At 36.5% G+C, this 20,445-nt stretch overlaps 1 protein-coding gene across 1 annotated transcript; it reads right to left on the minus strand.

Annotated features, from left to right (window-relative positions):
* Positions 1-13,353: 13,353 nt before the first annotated feature.
* Positions 13,354-19,173, minus strand: LOC149537840 (disease resistance protein Roq1-like). Its single transcript, XM_089799231.1, has 4 exons — positions 18,514-19,173; positions 16,942-18,019; positions 14,706-15,068; positions 13,354-14,626 (listed from the first exon to the last, which is right to left on the minus strand). The coding sequence occupies exons 1-4, from the start codon at positions 19,047-19,049 to the stop codon at positions 13,448-13,450; spliced, it is 3,156 nt and encodes a 1,051-aa protein (XP_089655357.1). The 5' UTR covers positions 19,050-19,173; the 3' UTR covers positions 13,354-13,447.
* Positions 19,174-20,445: the final 1,272 nt, after the last annotated feature.

Consider the following 20,445-nt stretch of genomic DNA (forward strand, 5'->3'; position numbering starts at 1 on the left):
TGAAATAAAACATTAAGAAAGATATAACTAAAAAAAACTTAGTAATTAATGATAGAGGTCAGATCTGGCAGATAAGAATATACTAAAAAGAGTTAAAAAACTTTTCTAAAAAAAAGTTTGAATAAAAGCTTGTAATGTGTAAGAGAGATTTAAAATAGAATATTGCACTTGTCTGACAATGAATGATTACCTGCCAAAAATAGGTTGACAAGAGGCAATAATAAAAGTAAATGATGCCTCTGTCAAGAGCTAAAAAAAGAAAAAGAATCTTGCATGAAAAGACAAGCTGCCTAAATTTAGCATCCCCATTAAATCAAATTCTTGAGCTTAGTCATCCTTCTTCTGGCGGCTTCGGTAGTCTCCAAATTAAGCACTTCTAAACATAATATATCGTTGATAAAAACAAAAAAACTCCTATTCAACAACAAAGTGATACTTGCAGTGGGTATGCACAATGTGGACTACAAGAGAGCTAGGCATATTGAGGTGGATTTGTCCGCTTTCAGAAATATACTTGAAATTGATAAGGAGCGTATGGTGGCTAGAGTGGAACCTCTTGTGAACATGGGCCAGATAACGAGGGTGACCGTACCCATGAATCTGGCCCTTGCAGTTGTGGCCGAGCTAGATGATCTTACTGTTGGAGGTTTGATCAATGGACATACAATGAGGAAGCTGAATGCGGGCCTTCTTATTGTCAAAAAGGAGGATTCTTGCAGCCTTTACTTTATACTGCTTCATCACCTCCAGCAATGCTGGGAGTTTCATCAAATGAAAGGAATGAAAAGGCTTGGAAGAAATTATATATGCAAAACATACCATAATTCTGGTTCAGACTTTGTTGTAGCCTTTCAGCGAGACATTCTGTGCAGCATTATACTATTCTTAGAGGCACGCGCCATGGAAATTTGATGGTTCTACATGGTGCCCTCTTCCTCGCTTGCGAAGAATCTGTTCGAAATGATATTTAAAGTTTTTCTCTACTAAATTTAGTAAATATCCGAGCTTTTTGCGTGTACTAATATTGTCTTCAGGGTCGATTTATCAGCCATTAGAATATGTAAACTCCTCTGCTCCTGCATTTCAGAAAAATTAGGCCTTGTGTAGTATGTAAGGAGAATTTAAGTGGGTTGATAATGTCTGGAAATTAATTTGAAAGGCTACAACAAGGAGCAAGGACATCTACTTCTTTTGAAGTTTCCTCCTCTTGCTCCATTTCATACTCTCTAGCTTGCTCCTTAGTTTCAGCAACTACGGGCCTCCCACTAAAATGCATATGATCATAACAATCTATGATCATAACATAACAATCGGAGAAGATAAGGGCCCATATTCATTGGGTATTTCTAAAATCGCACGAGAACATTTTTTTTTTGGTTGGGCCAAAGTAGCGGCGCACCTTACCACCATAAGGCTCTATACAGTAGCACCAAAAAAAAAACTTTTCAATTCTGAAGCCTGAGCAAAAACATATAAAATGTAGCAGTCCAAGCATGAGGGAGTCAAATGGGTGTGCTCTAAAACCATTTTTCTTTCAATAGAAAATACATTTGGGATAGAGCAGATCTTGCAGGGATTTGATCCAGCGCATCACGTTGATCACAATGTCCATTGCGTGCAAAGCCATAGCCCTTAAGATAATTTTTTTTTTTAAAAAATGGAAAATTAATCACAATTTTTTAACAAACATTGATATCAAGATAGGAAAAAAAAAACCTTTTTTTGGCAAGCCTTCCAAAAGGGGTTAGATGAAAAATAATAGAAAATAAGAAGTAACCTGCACAAATTAGAGCAAACAGAAGTTAAACGGGTTTGGCGGTAAACCAACCAAATCCAAAAAAAAAATTCAATTTCTTCCATCTTAAAAAGATTAAAGAAGAAATTAGTGAAATCTCTCTCAAGAGTCTCCTTCGAATTGTACCTTCATGCAAACACTCAAAACAAAGATTAAACTGCTCTGATACCATGTTAGAAATGGAAAAAGAAATATGTAAATAAGCAAAACCAGGAAAGAATCTAAGTGAGTAAATGCATGATAAGATATTACCATAAAATAGGAGAGAGAAAGCTTCAAGCTCCAACACCATGAGACAAGATATTTGGAAAGGGGAAAGCAAAGAAAACCCCTTTGTGACATTATGAATGAGGCATGAAAAGCCTAAGAAGAGAGAGAGAGAGAGAGAGAGAGAGAGAGAGAGAGAGCAATGCTCATACAATAATTGAGAAGAGGAAGAAACCTCATTGTTAAATGAGAGAAGAGGGTCATCTCTTAAATAGAGATGAGAGAGAGGAGTTAGAATGTAACTCCCATGTCTATGAATGCCACCATTCATATGTGTGTGAGGCCAAGTGTGAGATTCCTCTTAAGGAGGAATAATCTAAAATTAGAAATTACAATATATATTTGTCCTTACATATTCCACTAGATGACAAAATAAGATGTAGTGGAAAAAGGACAAAAAAGAAATATATTAGGATACCTTGGCTTATATCCTAATATATTATAATAATAAAGAAAGGAGTTCTAACCTTGGTTTATAAACACACCAAGGAAAGATTACAACTTCTAACAGTTACTATGGCGACATCAGTTGTCAGGTGGGTCCCAAGTATGCCCCGTTGGATATCAATGACGAGGATTTGTCAAACATGTTGGCAATTGGTCAATTGTTTCATTGGCTGAGGTATGACTGTGTAGAATGTGGGCCTTGCGAGGACTTGTCAGACAGGTTGGCACGTGGCCAGTTCCTATTGGTTGGTATACTAATAGGCCAGATCCATCTTGCTCGCCGTCAAATCTCAGAAAATTGATGGTAGGCACTATCTCGCTATGGAAAGTTGCAAGGATATTAACCATAACGACATAAAGCCTCGGCGACGCATGGCACAGATGACGTAATGGGCCCGTCCTTCTCCAAAGTGGTGTTACAACTCGTCCTCGGTGGTAGTTGTCAGATGGGTCATAGTACGGCGGCGATATTCGATTGGTCCATTCAGCCAACTCAATGCGCAATTGTACAATTTTGTTGATCACCGTAGATCTAAAGGAAATCCATGGCAAGCGCTATCTCACTATGGAAAGCTGCGAAGATGTTACCCATAGCGCCATTGCGCCACATGGATTAGCGGAGCCAAGACTCGCCAAGATGAAGACGCCAGGTAGTGCTTGGTTGTTGCCAAGTGGATTCATGGCCCAGAAACTTTATGGAGGCAAGCGCAGTATTATGAGGATCTTCCACGATCGTTGACCTCGTGGAGATCAACGACTGGCGCTATCTCGCTATGGGAAGTTGCACAATCCGTTGCCATAGCGACATAGCGCCTCAGCGACACGTAGCATGGTGGGGCCGAGTTTTATGAAACTGCAGGGATGGTACCAGTTCAGGCCGAGTCGGATGCCAGGTGTGCTGAGTTGGTTCGTGGGCCCAAAAGTTTTAAAGGTAAAAGCACAATAATACAGCGAGTCTTCACGATCGTCAGATCAGTCTGGATCCATAGTGGGCACTATCTCGCTATAGGAAAGTGCTCGGAAGATATGCATAGCAACATAGTGCCTTGGTGATACGTGTCCCAGTGGGTCCAGTTAAAGCATTGACAATTAGCGGCCGAAACTTAATGTGACTGTCACAGTCAGGTTTTGCAAGTTAGCGCAGTTAGTAATGAAGAAAGATTGATCAACTCGGGGAGACTTTGCAGGGTGGCGAAAAGATAAAAGACTGTTGGTCCACGTGGCTCATCCCGGTGCCAAGATAGGTTGATTTGCTGACCTTGCTGATTCATGAGACGAAAACAGGGGAAATCAAGGGTTTTTCATGAATCTGATCTTTATGATCGATTTCAACCACCCTGGAGTAAATGCGAAACAAAGAAGAACACTCTACCCCTCGATCTAATCTATCTACTTGGTCAGAGCACAGTTATAGCGTCGCCTCTATCTTCTCAAGGCCTTGTTTTAGTTAACAGTCAGATTTCGTGGTACTTAAAGCTATACTTAGATCAGATTTCTTTAGATCCCCATGATTGTTCTTGGCAGAGCCTTGATGGCGGTGGTTGCAGGATAATTTTGGAGGGAAAATCTCAGTTATGCCTGAACTATAAAGGCAATTTTTTTGAATTTTGTAAGGGTCGATCCTTCTCTGACTTCTTTGATATTGCTCTGCATTCTCAGTGTAAATTCCCCTGTGCCTCTGAACTACATAATTTTTTGTCTTATCTCCTTCAACCATTGGTATGAAAGTGCAAGAACTCTTTGCCTCTTACTGGTGTTTTGTAGAGATCTATGATCTGCATGACTGTATCTCCTTGGCCTATGAATGATAATATAAGTGAATCTCTCTTTCCTTGTGTCATTCATCTTGGTCTTCTGATCTGCATGTGATTATTAGATTAAAGAAAGTCTGAATGTGTATATCCTTAGTTTCATTCTGGTTCAAAAGTGCATATATGGGTAGAGATTGGTCTGAACACTCTATTTTGGTGCATCACCTCTTTAGATTAGATTAGGTAGATTTGCTTTCATGCTCTCCTTCTCCCTTTTCCTCTCCAAGAGTAGTTAGGTGCACCCTGATAGTAAGAGGAAGCCGACCTTCTCCAGAGACTCAACCTCACAGTTCAAGTCCCACAGCTTGGAGGTTGTTTTCATGTTTCACTAGGTTGTCCTCATCCATAGGCTTTGGACAAGGGTGCAAACCTAAGTGACAACAATAAACAAACCTTTTTTGAACAGACCTTCTCCTACTAAAAGCCTGTGCAAATAGATGACAATTGAAACATATGCCTCCTTTATTTGTACTACTTGTGATAGTTTTCGAACTCTAAGAGTCTCATCCATTAACAGGCTCTGATGATCCCTTAGATTGTTGAGACTCGGAAGACCTAGTTATCATTCACATTGGTTGCAATTAACACATTATATGCATGTGAGCCTAGATGTCAGATGATGATGATGAATACTCACCATTATTAGTAGCTCAAGTAGTGATAGCAGGTCAAAGTGTACATAATTACAAATTTTTCATGATGTCTTTTTCCTAATGTATAGCCAGTGTAATGTGCTACGTCTTATCATCTTCAATTATTATTGTAAAAGTGTACATAGTTGCAAAGGTTTAATCGGCTTCACAAGCTATAGACTCCAAAAGACCGCTAACAATTTGATGCCTTCTATCAGTAGATAATTTGAATGATAGATAGGCAAGATATCCAAGGATAATCATATACATACCTTTTTTTGAACACACCACCTCCTATTGAAAGCCTATGCAAATAGATGACAATTGAAACATACACCTCATTTTTATGTATTACTTGTGATCCCAATACCTACAATATGGATTCCAAGGATCACCCAACTTCATAAAACAAGAAAGAAAACATCCCATCCTAGAAGTAGCATACAAACCTATCTAGTGATCATATTGTGTTGAAGATGGCTTCTGATGTCACATCATGATGATGATGATGATGATGAATACTCACCATCTACTAGTAGCTCAAGTAGTGACAGAAGGTCTTCAGTGCACGTGTACTCAGAAACAAAATTTAGAGAGATCTTCTGGGATCTTGAGGGGTCCTAATGTCTCTTTTGACACACTAGGACCCCACATGACCCCTTTGATACATTAGAGCCAACAAGTCTCTAGAAGCATTTATATTTGTCAATAGAGGAGATACACCCATTGGATCAACAATAATCTTAGATACCTCACCTTGATTGATGTCATGTTAGTTTCGAAGCTTTCTCCCAACTAGACCTCCTTATCTGTTTATAGTACCTACATGAAAATAGAAATCTAAAGTTCAATGATAAGCTCTTTAGATACCTTGAAAAAGAAGGTGCACTGAAACACAACTTAAGATGATCTTATAAAAAGATATAAGAAGGATGACAACAAATAACGCATTCTAGTTGTCAAAAATCATATCAAACCTTGCTTTTATCTTGACTTGATACCTTTGTCCATCTCTATCTTTCTGGTCTTGTTCTTTCTCTTGCCACTTTAAAGACTTTTGTGAATTAGGATTCAATGGTTGTGCAAAAGCTTCATGAGAAATCCAAAAGAAATATTTATTTCTCAAAAATAATAGTATTTAACCCATACTACATACAACATTACATGCAAAGTCATAACTACATACTTAAACCCAAATACTTATACAAACATTTGTTACAATAGAAACAAGCTCATGTTTACAATTGACAAAATGATTGCAACACATGAAGTATATCACATATGATAATGATGGTTGCATTTCCATGCCCTCCAAATCTAGTGGTGATGGCATATCGACAGGCTCTGATGATGAATACTCACCATCTACTACTAGCTCAAGTAGTGAAAGAAGCTTTTTAGCACACATGTACTTAGAAAACTTGTGATGAAGATGACACCTACAACTATTGAACTGTCATGGAAAACTTGTGATGAAAATAACACCTCCAACTACTAGAATGTCATAGAAAAGTTGTGATGAAGATGGTGCCTACATTCACCAAAGCACTTATCAACATATTTCATTGTTTGAAGATCTACACTAAATTTGTTATCAATTTCGAGCATTAATTTTTATTTCATCTCGGCAAGAGCTCTAATAATTTGTCTGGCCATTCGAGAAGAATATTGTTGTAGGTTTCCTCGTTTGTCATGGTGATGCACCCTTGCTTAATTTCAAACCCTTCTTCCTATTCTTGACATACACACAAAAACCCATCACTAATTTTTCCTACATGATAAAAATCAAAGAGAAAGTTTAGTAAAATGTGTCAACGTATCTCAGATCCTTCACAAGAAGTCTCCATCATTTATTCAAAAGATGATTTATCTTTTGGTTTAACCACAAGAATCTCTCTCCTATATCTCGACCTTACATTGTATTATTGCATTGCAATTAGGTCTTCCCTATAAGGGTCGCCATTTTGATGAACAACAAACTAAATGATTCCAAGACCCATAGTTAAGTTCCAAAAGCTAAAATTTCCTTGATAGAATTGACATTTGAATCTTTGTATAAAAACCATTGTGCATCATCCCTCCACCACACTCTTTCTTTGTATAAATCCCACTTTGCATCATCCCTCCAATCATTTATTTGATGAAATTTAACCATTTTTAGGTAGTTGCCTCATTAATTAGGCCTAATTAGACTTATTAGGATTCTGAAAAATTGACTATACTTTTATATAGACATAACACAATCGTGTTATGTCTAGTAAAGTCATACTAGACTTAACATGATCGTGTTATGTCTTGTATGACAATTTAGTCATACGAAGAATTACACGATCGTGTTTTGTTATCAAAAAAGTGTGATCGCATTTAGGCTTGGTAATTGGCATTTTCAACTACCTAAAAGGCTTGGGGTGATGTTTTCCCTCCATTTTTTGTTGCTTTAGATATTTTTTCAACTTCTAAGATCAACTATCGTCTTTGACTTCATCAGGTTTGCAAGGGTATCTCTAAAATTACCATCATAATCTTACACATTTTCTTACCTTTCTAATCATATAATGTTTTTTAACTTTTAGACAAGATTAACATTGTGAAGTTGATTTTTCTATATCAATGTCTTGACAATCCTATTAGACATATGTCTACCATACTTTTGATGACTTTTGATCTGCATAACAAAATGGAAAATAAATTACATATTATTGTTATACACTTGATTCTATACCCTTCAAAAAAATGTGTTGATTTTAGGTCATTTTGATGCAAGTTATGCCCAACGCACAAACAGGTACTATAATTTTAGGATGGAGTCACTTCAAAAAGTCATAGAAAAAAATACTCATCAGAAAATTATGAAAAAATACATAACTTCTAGATCTCACTCTTACTTATCATCCTACCAAAGGGTTTTCCAAAATACTAAATATAACTATATATTTTGTTAAGCCCATGAAAACAACAATGTTATATTTTTCAGCAAAAAAATAATAACAATTTTTCGTGCACGTAGGGTTTGACCCTCTTAATCTTATCCATTTAAAAAAAAAAAAAAAAAACCTTAAGAGTTTAGAAACTAGATTTAGAGTACTCTATTTTTTGTGTTTTACACGTTTTCTCATTTTGAGTGCATGACCCTCAAATGGGTCTTCCAAGACCAAGTTACCTGATTTCAGAAAACAAAAAAAAAAGCAAAAAAAAAGGTATCCACTTACACCCCCCTTTTTGTACACCATCTTGGTGAACTTACATAGAAAATTCTAAATTGTTAAACCTTTAGTGGATTTCTAATAGTGAGGATTCTATCATTTTCTTTTGAATATAAGTATTCTAATTTTAGAATCTACAACCATAATTGATATGGTTGTGTATACATGTTCCAAACCATCTTTTCACCTAAGGTCTCATTTAGTGTATGTTGATTCACCAAACCTGAACTCCCAACATTTTTTCTTGTGTGGACCTTGTCCCAAGCTAGGAGAGGAAGTTTATCTTCTTCTATGGCTCCATTCCAGAAGAATTTCCTCATTTTCTCTTCTATTTGTTTTATAATCTTCTTGGGAATTTTGAGATACATCATATAATAAATCAAAATTGTTGAGATGATATATTTTAGCATGAGAACTCTTCTTGTTGGAGAGATCCATCTACTCTTCCAACCATCCATTTTTTCAAAGCACTCATTGACTAGATTTTTCCAAAAGACAGGTTTGCTCAAACCACAAAAGAGTGGCACACCTAGGTATTTACCTGGAAGAGATTCCATTATAATGCCCAAAATTTTGCTTATCTCACATTGTTTAGATTATGTGTAGAAGAAAAAGATGGTAGATTTATACTAGTTAATTTTCTGTCATGATGCCATGTTATAAGTGTCCAGGTTTTGTCCGTCATTCTTTCCTCTAGAGCTAAGTGAGGAAAATTTGAATAGTAACATGTCATGAACAAACTATAGATGTGAAACATGCTCAACATTTAAGGCCGCCTTAATACCTTTCCAACTTCCAACTCTTTTTGCTTGAGATTAATCTTCCCAATGCTTCAACCATAATGATAAAAATGAATGTGGAGATATGATCTCCCTGACTATGCCTTTAGTTCCTTCAAAAAAAACTTGAGAACTTCCATTAATCAACACTGAGAAACGAGGAGTTCTTATGCATGATTCAATCCAGTCAATCAATTTGTTGTCAAAACCCATCTTTCGGAGAACGACTAGTAGAAAGGTTCAACTCACTTCATCATAAACTCTTGTAGTGTCTAGTTTAACTGGCATTTTTTCTGTGTGTGCAAGTCGAACAATGTGCACCACCTCATGAGCCACAATAATGCCTTCATAGATCAATCTATTTAGAGAAAACCCACTTTGTTATGGGGAAGTGACTGAATATAACACAAATTTCAATCCATTTGCAATAACTTTTGAGACGATCTTATAGATAGTATTGTGCATAAAGCAATTGGTCTATAGTTTTCAAAGGTTTGAGAGTTAATTTTTCTTTGGAATCAATGTTATGAAGGTGCTATTTAGATCTTTTAGGATGAAGTTGCCTTGTCTGGATTCCTCCACAACATCCCAAATATCCTAGGAGACGATATCCCACATCTTTTGAAAGAAACCTACTTAAAAATCATCTAGATTAGGTGGATTGTCACTGCCCATTCCAAAGCATTTTTTTTTCTTCAACCAAAGACATTGTGCTTAAGATCATCATGTTTTGTGCCTCACAAATGCAAGCCAATATCACATTTAGAACTACATCAGGATCCTAGTCGTACAACTCATTTTGTCTGAAGCCCTCGATGAAGTATCTTATGCCTTCTCGATAGATAGCCTCTTTCTTAGTCAATGTGGTGCCTATAGAATGCCTGATACAGTAGATGACATTTACGATCTATCTGGCTTTGATTGAGTTATGGTTGAATTTGGTATTTCAATCGCCTTCTTATAGCCACATTTCTCTAGACTTCTATTTCCAAAAAAAAATCTTCTTAATGTAGGCCTTCAGAGTACTCTTTGTTCAATTTTTTTTCTACTTTAAAGTCTAGATTGTTCGTTCCTTCAAGGATCAACTTTTTAGTTAAAGTTTTCAACTCCTCTTCAATTCTCAATTTATTTGTTAAGATATTTTGAAGACTGCTCTATTCCATTTTTTCAATTGCTTGTTTAAAAACTATAACTTTTTAAAGAAAATAAAGCTTTATTACCTTCAAAATGTGGCATTGTAGTCCACCAGTTTTTAATTAGATCTTTAAATTATGATGTGTGCATCCACATTTTCTCAAACTTAAAAGGACATAATTCTAGGATATATCCATCCAAGATGCACAAGTTGATAGAAAAGTGATCTAACCCTATTATAGGGAGAATGTCAACAGATAGATCCCAAGGAATCATAACCCAATTACAAGCAGTCAGAAACCTGACCAACTTTTTTGCAATGTTGGAGAAACCGTTCCTTTTGTTTATCCAAGTAAATTTCCTAGATTGAAAGATCACCTCAAAAATATTATTGTTCATAACAAAGTTACTAAAATTTCTTTGTTTAGCATCATCCCAACCTAGGCCACCATTTTTGTTTGTTGGTCTTAGAATGGAGTTAAATTCTTCACCTAAAATAAAAAGTTTATCTTTCTGCTATTGAAGGATGTAAGAAAGCTTTTTTCACAAGTCATACAAGCTCGTAGGCAGAGGTTGGGCCATAAACATTTCATAGATCAAAACCACCATTAAGTTTCTTAGAAACGTCAAGAACCAACTTCCATGATCTCTTTTAAGTCATTGCATTAATGTCTATAACTTCAAAGATCCACAAAACTTATCCCCCCAAGGGCTCTCTAAGCCTCAACAAAAGAACATTGCTAATTAAGAAAAATGCCTTGTAAACACCTCTAGCTCCTAGCCACTCAACTTTAACTCTTGTAAAAGAATAATCAATAGACAAGTTTGATCAATGATCAATATATCATTTGACAAACAAACTTTTTCAAAAGCAATGCAACCCTTGACATTCCAACAAAGGATCTTCATTGTCCTCAGGAGAAGAGGGGATTCTCCTTTCCCGATCTCAATTTAATTTGACCTAAAGTGCAACTAGCTACTTCCAACTGGGTTGTGATTGTTTTCATCACACTTTTTCTTTTCTCCCCCTTTGCATTTGTCTTTCTTAGAGGAGGTTTGTGAGATCTGTCTCTTCCTTAGAAGGCCAGATAAAGTGTCTAGGCATAGTGAGTCTTCGTCATCCCAATCCCCATCCATAGTGTATTCAATATCTTCACTAACGCTTTGATCCTTATCCAATGTATCTGAAAAGGCCTTGTCAAGTTGCACTCCAATGAGATGGAGATGCCTTTGAAGATGGAAAGGTTTGTCAAGAGTATCATTAGACGTATGAGGCCACAAGAAAGGACTACCCACTATGGAAAACTTTAGCTTAGTAGAGGATCTTGATTTGACTTCACACATATCATTTGCAAAGCGGAGGGCAACAACACAAAGAGAGAGACTAAGAGGATCCACTAGACTTGAAGTAGAATAAGGTGTCTTTAGAGAGGAATCTAGTGATTTTGAGCATCTCAAAGATGAGAGAGAAATCCACGAGTCCTAAAAGTTATAGGAAAGATGCTTAGCAAATACCATGTCATCCTCTAAAGGTGGGTCCACAAATAGAAGAGGGGTCGTGAACAAGCAATTTTCTTAGAAGAATTTGAAAAACTCCTAAAATCAACAGTCATTTTAAAAAAATTGCCACTTATCCGAAAGCAACAAATCATCAAGGCAATTTGTATTGAAATCCTTTAGACCCTTCTGAGAGAAAGAGAGGAAGGGGTTATCATGAGTTGCGTAAAATCAAGGCCCTCTTTCCAAGTCATGCCTCCTTCAACTATAAATTGTTGAAGAAAATCATAGATAAATTGTTGAAGAAAATCATAGTGAAGTCCTTTCCCTTTTGCTTTTGTAGGGCATTCACCCAAATGGTGTACACCCTCTTTGCAATGGTGACATGACTGCAAGGATTCCTCCACCTCCACAAATTGTTTCCAAATTCCATCACCAATGATCAGTTCCACCATTTCTAAGAGAGGATATATGGTCATCCAAAGAATACAAATTCTAGCACACATACTAAAATCTTGTCTCCACCAATTAGTCCATTTTTACAATGATCCCAAGTTCATTGCTAATCACATGAAGGGTGTTTTCAATCCAGTAATTATGAGGAATACTCAAATGGGCATTGCGTCCATTCTCTCTTTTTTGGGATTGAAATTTGGAGTCCAATCTTTGACATAAAATCCTTTCCCATCCATTGTACAAGGCTCATTTTCTTGCATTCGGGTTTTGGCAATGTTATCATCCCAAATTACCAAGTAAACATTATTGAGGAGAGTTTTGATAGTTTTGCCCTTCCCCCATTGAGCTTCACACCAATCACTTATATTTTTCAAGTTGGCCATGGACCACTCCATTTCAGGAATAAACCCTTTTGTCGAAGGTCATTCACAAAACCATTCTATTCATTATTTTCTATTAGTACCTTAACTACTATGGAATGGATGATGTGAGGGGTTTGTTTGCAACTTTGACCTGCTAAGTAGGAGATTTTTTGCCTCCAAAATTTTGTTCCACCATTTTAAAGTTGAATGGTTTCTGCAAACACATGTTGACATAGCCGATCCTCCCAAGGGTTGTTGACTGGGTTCTAAGTGTTATAAGATGATACATAAATCTCTCCCTACCTCTATTTGGCCAATCCTTCTTGGGTCCAAGATGTCTAGGGTTTTGTGGAGTTTTTCAACCATTCTCCAAAGGCTCCCATCTGTTGAAAGGCCATTGATGTTGTGATGAGCCATTGTGGTGTCTCTCACCATGCTAAATGAAGTCACGTCCAAGGCGTTGGTCAAGAGCCATTCTACCACAAAGGGTTTGTGGTAACCAGGTGAGATTTGAACCGAAGTTGATGTGTAAACCCACAATCATTAGCCCTTTTTTTTTAAAGGTGTATATGTACTCTTTATTGATTAATGCTAAGCCTGCTCCTAATGTAACAAAAAAATATTAATAAATTAAATAATTTATAACAATAAGCATTATATTTAGTTTTCTACAAGTATTTAGGGTCTTGTTTTTGTTATTTACAATGTTTTTGGTTCTCTAGAGCTATATCTGCTCTTATATTTGTTAATATACATAGTTACATCCAATCTTACATTTGATTGTCTATAAATGAATTTAAAGTGTTTGCTAATGAAATAAGACCCGAAAGAAAGGATTATGAATAATTTATACTGAGAATTTCATTATGATATTTTATATGTCAATCATGATATTGCTTTAAGTTTTGAACTTTATAATTTTAACCTCATAGAAATAAGAAAATTCAATCACTACTTTTTACTACATAAATGGAAGACAACAATGATGCTAATTATTAAAGAGACGAGTCCTTGATCAGAATATGAATAGACAAACAAAACTTCAATGCAACAAAATTCCGTTTTTAGCCGGAGAGAAGCCTTCTGGACACTCTATTCCAAATAGTTTGGAGGTAACTGAAGCTACCTGTGGAGTGATTCAATATGGGCAACCTCCTGGCGGCTGTGGCTGTAACTGGATCTGGACCTAATTCCGGGCATCCAGTTATTTCGAAATTTTCAAGGTTTAGCATGCCTGGTATACAGTTTATGTTGCGCAACGCTTTGCATTCATACACTTTCACCGTCTTGATTGATGTTGTGAGGATTTCCAACTCCATTAAACGGCAATTCAGCTCAAGCTGAAGAGTTTCAAGATTGGGACAGCAATCTTGGGAAATTGATAATCTCTTCACATCGGTTGCTTTCAGATGTATTACCTTGAGTTTAGCCAGTGAAGAAGAAGACTCCGTCCCAAGATCTAGCTCGGAAATAGGGCAATCAAAAATTTTCAGAGTTTTTAGGCTTGTGAGTTGCCTAAATCCTCCTGGCAATATCCTCACTCCAGAGAATTTTATGCTCAAATATTCTAAAAGCCTGAGACGCTCTACCGATTCGGGCAAAGATTCCAACTTAATGCATCCTGTAATTTTGAGACGAATCAACCTTGTCAAATTGCCAAGATAGGTTGGCAAGCCTGTCAAATGCGGGCTTCCAATCAACAGCGCTTCCAATTTGCTTAAGCGATCAATACTGGCTGGTAAACTCATTAGCATTGTATTTTTCAGATGCAGCTCTGTGAGGGACTTCTGCTCTGTAATTTGCAGGGGCAATTCTTGAAATTTAGGGCATCCTGACAAGTACAAATTCTCCAATTTTCTCATGTTTACAAGCATGTCTTCCGTGGGGACAAGCTTCTTGCAGCCTGAAAAATCTAGATGTTCCAGGTTTACGAGCTGCTTAAAAGAATCTGGCAGCCTCTTTAACATCTCGCAAAATCCCATATCTAGATAACGCAGCTTACTCAATTTCCCAAAACGGGTGGGCAGGGATGACAGTAATTTGCAATGGCGTAGTTCCAGGTGCTCAAGTGATAGGAGATCACACAACTTATCCGGCAGTCGTGTAAAGCGAAATTCTTCTCCATGATAAGAAATCAACGCTAGCTTTGTCAAATGTTCCAGACCTGAAACTTCACTAGGAAAACTGTGGAAAATGTTGCCTTCAGTGGCAGTAACAATCATCTCTCTTAACTCTTGTGGAGGCTGCGCATAATTATAATCCAAGTTAGCTACGAAATGGAAGGTTTATTTGAAAAACGATAAAGCAAGATGTTTTACTTACACACTCGTTATTTTCCCACAATTCTTGTAATCTAGATGCGCCATAAAGCTCTAAAACCCTTAAATTTGTTAATGAAAGCCAGGACGGAAGATTTGAATGCTGAAAATCAAACCAACGTAGCCACACCAGGTCCTTTGATAGTTCGGCGAAGTCTGAGGTGAAATGGTTTCCGGCGACTACGAGAAGTTGTAATAGAATCCTTGATCTAACGCGGTTAAATCCTACGTTTGAAGAGCACATAAGATCCATGCATTCTTTAAAAGGCGGCGGGTAAGGATCGCAGCATTTCGGGAACTCGTCACAAGCAGAACATGCAACAAATTGAGTTGTTGCTGCCATTATTCCCCGGATCAAAGTTCTTTGCTGAGTGCAATTTCAACAGGGAAAATGAGAATAAATATGTTAAGAAAAGCATAGCAGAACAGAGTAATACAAAACTGCAGAAAATTAAAAATTAAACAGAAAAATAAAGACCACCGGTTCATAAATTTTGGCTAGAGTTAAATTCTTTGTATTAATTTGCAGTCAATACATGAAAATTTTCAGTGAGGACAAATTTATATATTAATTGAGAATGTTAGAATAATCTCAGAATCGTCGATTTGATATAAAATTCTTATTCAGTTCGTTCATATTTTTCACCATGTGGATCTTAGATCCATTATTTTAGGAATCTGTTAAATCAGATTTCTTCTATAAACGTTATCCATTCACAAGCAATATAATGATTTTCTATTTTAATATAAGAGCAAAAGATTAGAAGAGTGCGATCTTCCATGTCTCCAATAGATGCGTTTGTGAAAAGCGTTCGTTTTAAAGTATGAGAAAGAGCTTTGGCTGCAAGAAAAGTCACCTATCTCTGGCCAACAAAAGAAGAATCCAGGAAGAGTTAGATGTTAGATGTGTTTAGAAATTATTCTAAGGAGATTTTAGATTTTTTAAAAGACTTTCATACGATGTACTACACCAGCAAAAATGTTAGCACAATGAGTTTGACCCTTGTAAGCAACTAGCCTTAGCATGGTGAAAGAACTCAAATGCATATTCATGTGTGTATAAACTGCATGAAAGTGGCTTCAGTTAGCATGTCAGAAGGAATCCTACAGAATCAGTGAGTATAGCAGATGAAATCCACATATCTCGATAGATGGACTGTTTTTTACATGAATGCAATAATCAATTAATGCAGATGCAAAAGAAGCAGCACCCAAAGTTCGTAAATTAGTTTTTTCCAATCATGATGGTTCAGGTCATCTGAAACCATTTGTGTGCTAGGTTTGTGATCAACTAAAAACTACTTTGTGTTACGATTTGTGGTAAACCTACATTCCTTCAGAGTTGTATTGATTAAGGGTAAGCTGCAAAATCTCAGAGTGCTTATAATAAGTCAGTAAAAACGAAACAGTACTCTAAAACCTAGTTTTATGGAAAGACAAAAACCAAAGATGCGACAAGACATAGGTCATGAGGACGAAAAAGATGAGGACAATGCTCAAATAAAGAACAAAACAACAAATTAGGTGCCGTAGAAAATACATTTCTTGATTATCTAGAAATATATACATATTCATTAGATGTCGATTGGTTATAGAATCTTTATTCAGTTTGTGTGAGTATCCTTCATCATTGTTATTACAATTTAATCATGTAGTTTTTGAGTCAAACTCATTGACCTATGTTTCATAAGTAGTGATTCACACATGAATTCATCTCTCATGAGAATAAATGGAACACTTAGCACTCAATGGATCTAGGTGATGCATTATAGAGGTGAAGCACCACGACTTTCCAGGAGGGCACCCATCCCAGTACTACTCCAGCTCAAGTGTGCTTAATTGCAGAGTTTCCTCGATGATTAAACCCACTCTGTTTGCAACCCCATTTGAAAAACCTTCACCAAGTGTTGTGCCTTATGAACCATTCATTAGAAAACCCTTTAAACTCATCAAGTAATAAGAAGGAGATATTTCCACAGCAAGTCAAATTGCAGATTTTAAATCCTTCGTCATCTAGAAATTGGTTAAATCTATAAATGTAATCCATTGGCAAGCATTATTCAATAGAATTTGTCAATTACTGATTTTCTATTTGAAAACTCAAGCAAAATGAAGAGTCCGAAGACAGCAGAAAGTAAAAGAGTCAGCTGGAACCAAAGAGACGAACTTCACAACCGAACATATATACTGATCTTAAAGCAATACAAGCAAATAATCCATAGAAAAAATGACAATCTCACCTCTGTATCTCTAGTAATATTGTCAATCTGCTTGGGGGACCACAGACGAAGGGGTGAACACTCAATTGCAATTTCCCTCCCCAAATCTCGAAGATGATTATGCATTCTTAAGCGTTTCTGCTTGTCGACCTCAACAAGACACTTGTTCACAAGGTTTTCCAAGCTCTGCCGACCACTCCACTCAGCTGCATCCCATACTGCAATGGCCAATGTTTTCTTTTCGCCAATGAAGAAACAAGCTACATCCAAAAATATATTTTTCTCTTCATTGTCTAGTGCATCATAACTAAGTCTCAGCCTCTTATTGATCTCTCTAGGCAATAATCTGGAGATTTTCTTCAGATTAGAGTTCCAATAGTCCTCAGACTTTCCATAGAGCATTTCTGCAATGACCTTAAGAGACAAGGGCAGTCCATTACAGGCTTTTACAAACATATTAACAAGATCTTCAAAGGCCTCAGGGGGAGCAGGTTCGAAGAAAGCATGCCAACAAAATAGTTCCTTGGAATGAGATGGATCCAGCGTTCTCATTTTGTATATACATGAAATGCCCCACGATCTTAGCACGGCTGAATCGCGTGTAGTAATAATGATCAAACTACCTGATCCCAAACTTCTGCCCTTCTCTGGCAACAAAGCATTCAGTTGATTCACGTGGTCAACATCATCCAAAACTATGAGCACGCGAAGGGATCTTAAACGCCCAGATAAAATAGATTTGCCTTGGCTGACATCCTTGAATGGTAAATTTCTGAGATGTGCCAAGTCCTCCAAGAGTTTTTTCTGCATCTCATGAAACCCGTCCTCTCTTACGTTGGATAGAAAGCTACAGTTTTCGAAGGCTGAGAATTTTCTGTTATATAACTCTCTGGCAAGTGTAGTCTTTCCGCAGCCGCCCATGCCCACAATTCCCACGATCTCTACATCTCGATAACCTCGACCAGATCTGACAAGTTCAAACTCTCGTACGGGATCAGCCAATCCAACTGGATAAGTAGCTACCTCGAATGGTACTTTCAAATTCTTTATCTCCTGCTGTACGCGTTTCACAATTCCTTTTAAGAGAATCCCTTCATCACTGGCCATTGCAAACGCAGACAAATATCATAACGATTTTGGAAAAGAGTAATCTTTGAAAACAACAAAATAAAGATGCATCTGATTAGTGAAGAAATAGAAAAACAGAGATCGTACAAATAAATCTTTTTATCATTTAACAAAATTATAAAAATATTTAATTGCGTGATCAAGGATCAGTTCATCAGAAATATCAGAGACAAGAATACAATACGAAAACCTCAACACATGAAAGTTTTAAAAACAGTTGACAAATTCTTGAGATCATAAAATTGAACATGCAATTAATATAATTATTACAAACTCATGCAAAATCTAAATTAAAAATATATTTTTTTGTATCCACGTTCATATTCAGATGCAAAAACTGCACTTTTAGAACACCTTTAATTCTAACTCATGCTTTTATAAAAAAAAACTCATTTTTACATTAAAAAACGCGCTTCTCCTCATACAAAATGAGAGAGATTATGAACAAGAACATTTGGTACGTACCCATTACTCTTGAATTCATAGCCGGAAAGATAGGAAACTTTATGGAGTGCCCCTTTCCACTTTTCAAGCGTCTCTGACTGATATCTACCGTTTCTTTCATACTTGATAAAGGCGTTGGCATACACTCCCCTAGCCAACAATTTGAGATCAACTGGGTTGACATCATAGAACACAGGAATAATTGGGGCCCCTGTTTCTAGCATCAGCGACAGCTCTGCCAAACACCAAGGCGATCCCGCATAGTTTTTTGAAAATATGGCAATATGAATTAGAGCACTGCGCATTACATCTTCAAGTGCTTTTGGTATAACATCACCCAAATCAAGCTCTTCTCTGTCCAGAAAGACTTTGATTCCAAGGAGATCAAGAACATGGTATATGGAACTGGCCAGAGTCAATTTCACATCAGGTCCACGATGATTGATAAAAACTTCAAAGGGCTCCTTCTGCACTGCCGTTAAGGATGAAGCAGAGGGCTTCACGATTTCATGGAATGCATTCTGAGGTCGGCCTGTTGAAGAGGAAGCAGCTGCCATGGAGTCAAATGGAAATGCAAGAAATGGAATTTGAGAAAAAAAGGGGCTTTCCTGGATAGGAAGGAAAGGACGGTTAAGGACTTCTATAGTTTAGCCTATTGATTTTTCTTTTCTACGGATGGTTCTGATAATATAGAACTATTTCGTATTTCTAAGATATTTAATTGTACTACATGCAACAACTTACTGTGAGATTTGAGTTTGTAATTTTTTTTAAACACAAATTATTTGCCATAGGATCAACCCAGACTGCACAACATACACATTTAATTACTACGGAACAAACTAGCCATTGTAATTGTAATACTATAGAACAAGCTAACCCAAAAGATTAGGCGCGGAGGCAAAAACATTATCCCCGTTCGAGTCGAGTTTGTCAGTTATTCAAATAAAATAAATTATATGTCGAAATTATTCAAAGATGTGCATGCACGTTAATTGAAGACTTTGACCATAGAAGCATTAGGTTGGGGTGTGCATGCACGTGAACTGAATACTTCCAAGATTCACCATAGAAGCGTAGGCACGAGTCAAATCTTTGATATTTGTAATTGATTAACTTAAATTATCTATATATCCACCTACAATAATATTACACTTTTGATTCCACACATAATCCTACATAAACAAATACATATTATATATATGCCCATTTCATGTACTATTGCTTCTATCAATACACTTTTATTATTATTATTATTACTGCAAAATGAAAGATTGTCATTTTTTTAAGAGATTTACATTGAATTTTATATGGACATAACACAATGGTAGGACAAGTACTCTATGTTAAATAAATCAATTTTATATGGAAATATTATAAAAAGTCTATTTGAACAATTCTTTGATGTGCTCATTCGATGTCATAAATTTCCATTTCTATGATTGTAGGGGAAGAGACCTAATACTCATTGGGGGTCCAATGGTCGATAGAGTATCATTATAGGTCTCCTCTAATTATCACTTCTAAAAAGCTCTAAAAAAAATGATAACACAAGTACTAATAATCAATCATACATGTACTAATAGTTGATCATTTTTTAACTTTCTTGGTTGTTGGAATAAGTACTTTTTTTAGTGAGCAGCTATAGAAAATACAATAGGTTTCGAAAATGTAACTTCTGGACAACTTCACACTTTACAACTGATACAAATTTCGACATACAGATTAGGAGTTCTAGATACAAAATTAGCATGCCCCTGGTCAATATGTATAATGTGCGGCTAAGATGTAAGATTTAAATAGTCCAATTAAGATATGGTTTCCATCAAAACTGTTCACTCGTCACAATGTGCGAAGAAATTCGAAGAACCAATCGCCATCAACAATAATCAGACAAATGCAATTGCCCAGGCTAGTTGAGCCTTGATTTGAGTTGCGTAGTGGTGGATCCAA

This window comes from Cupressus sempervirens, chromosome 9 (assembly GCF_028749045.1).
Source record: "Cupressus sempervirens isolate cs-2001-9-10 chromosome 9, ASM2874904v1, whole genome shotgun sequence".
Classification (NCBI taxonomy): Eukaryota; Viridiplantae; Streptophyta; class Pinopsida; order Cupressales; family Cupressaceae; genus Cupressus; species Cupressus sempervirens.

Excerpts from the sequence above, each read along its gene's own strand:
- LOC149537840 (XM_089799231.1), bottom strand. The coding sequence starts at position 19,049 with ATGGCAGCTGCTTCCTCTTCAACAGGCCGACCTCAGAATGCATTCCAT. Across the intron at positions 18,020-18,513 it reads TATGAATTCAAGAGTAATGG|TGATGAAGGGATTCTCTTAA; the intron begins GTACGTACCAAA and ends TGCAATGGCCAG. Across the intron at positions 14,627-14,705 it reads TGTGGGAAAATAACGAGTGT|CCTCCACAAGAGTTAAGAGA; the intron begins GTAAGTAAAACA and ends AATTATGCGCAG.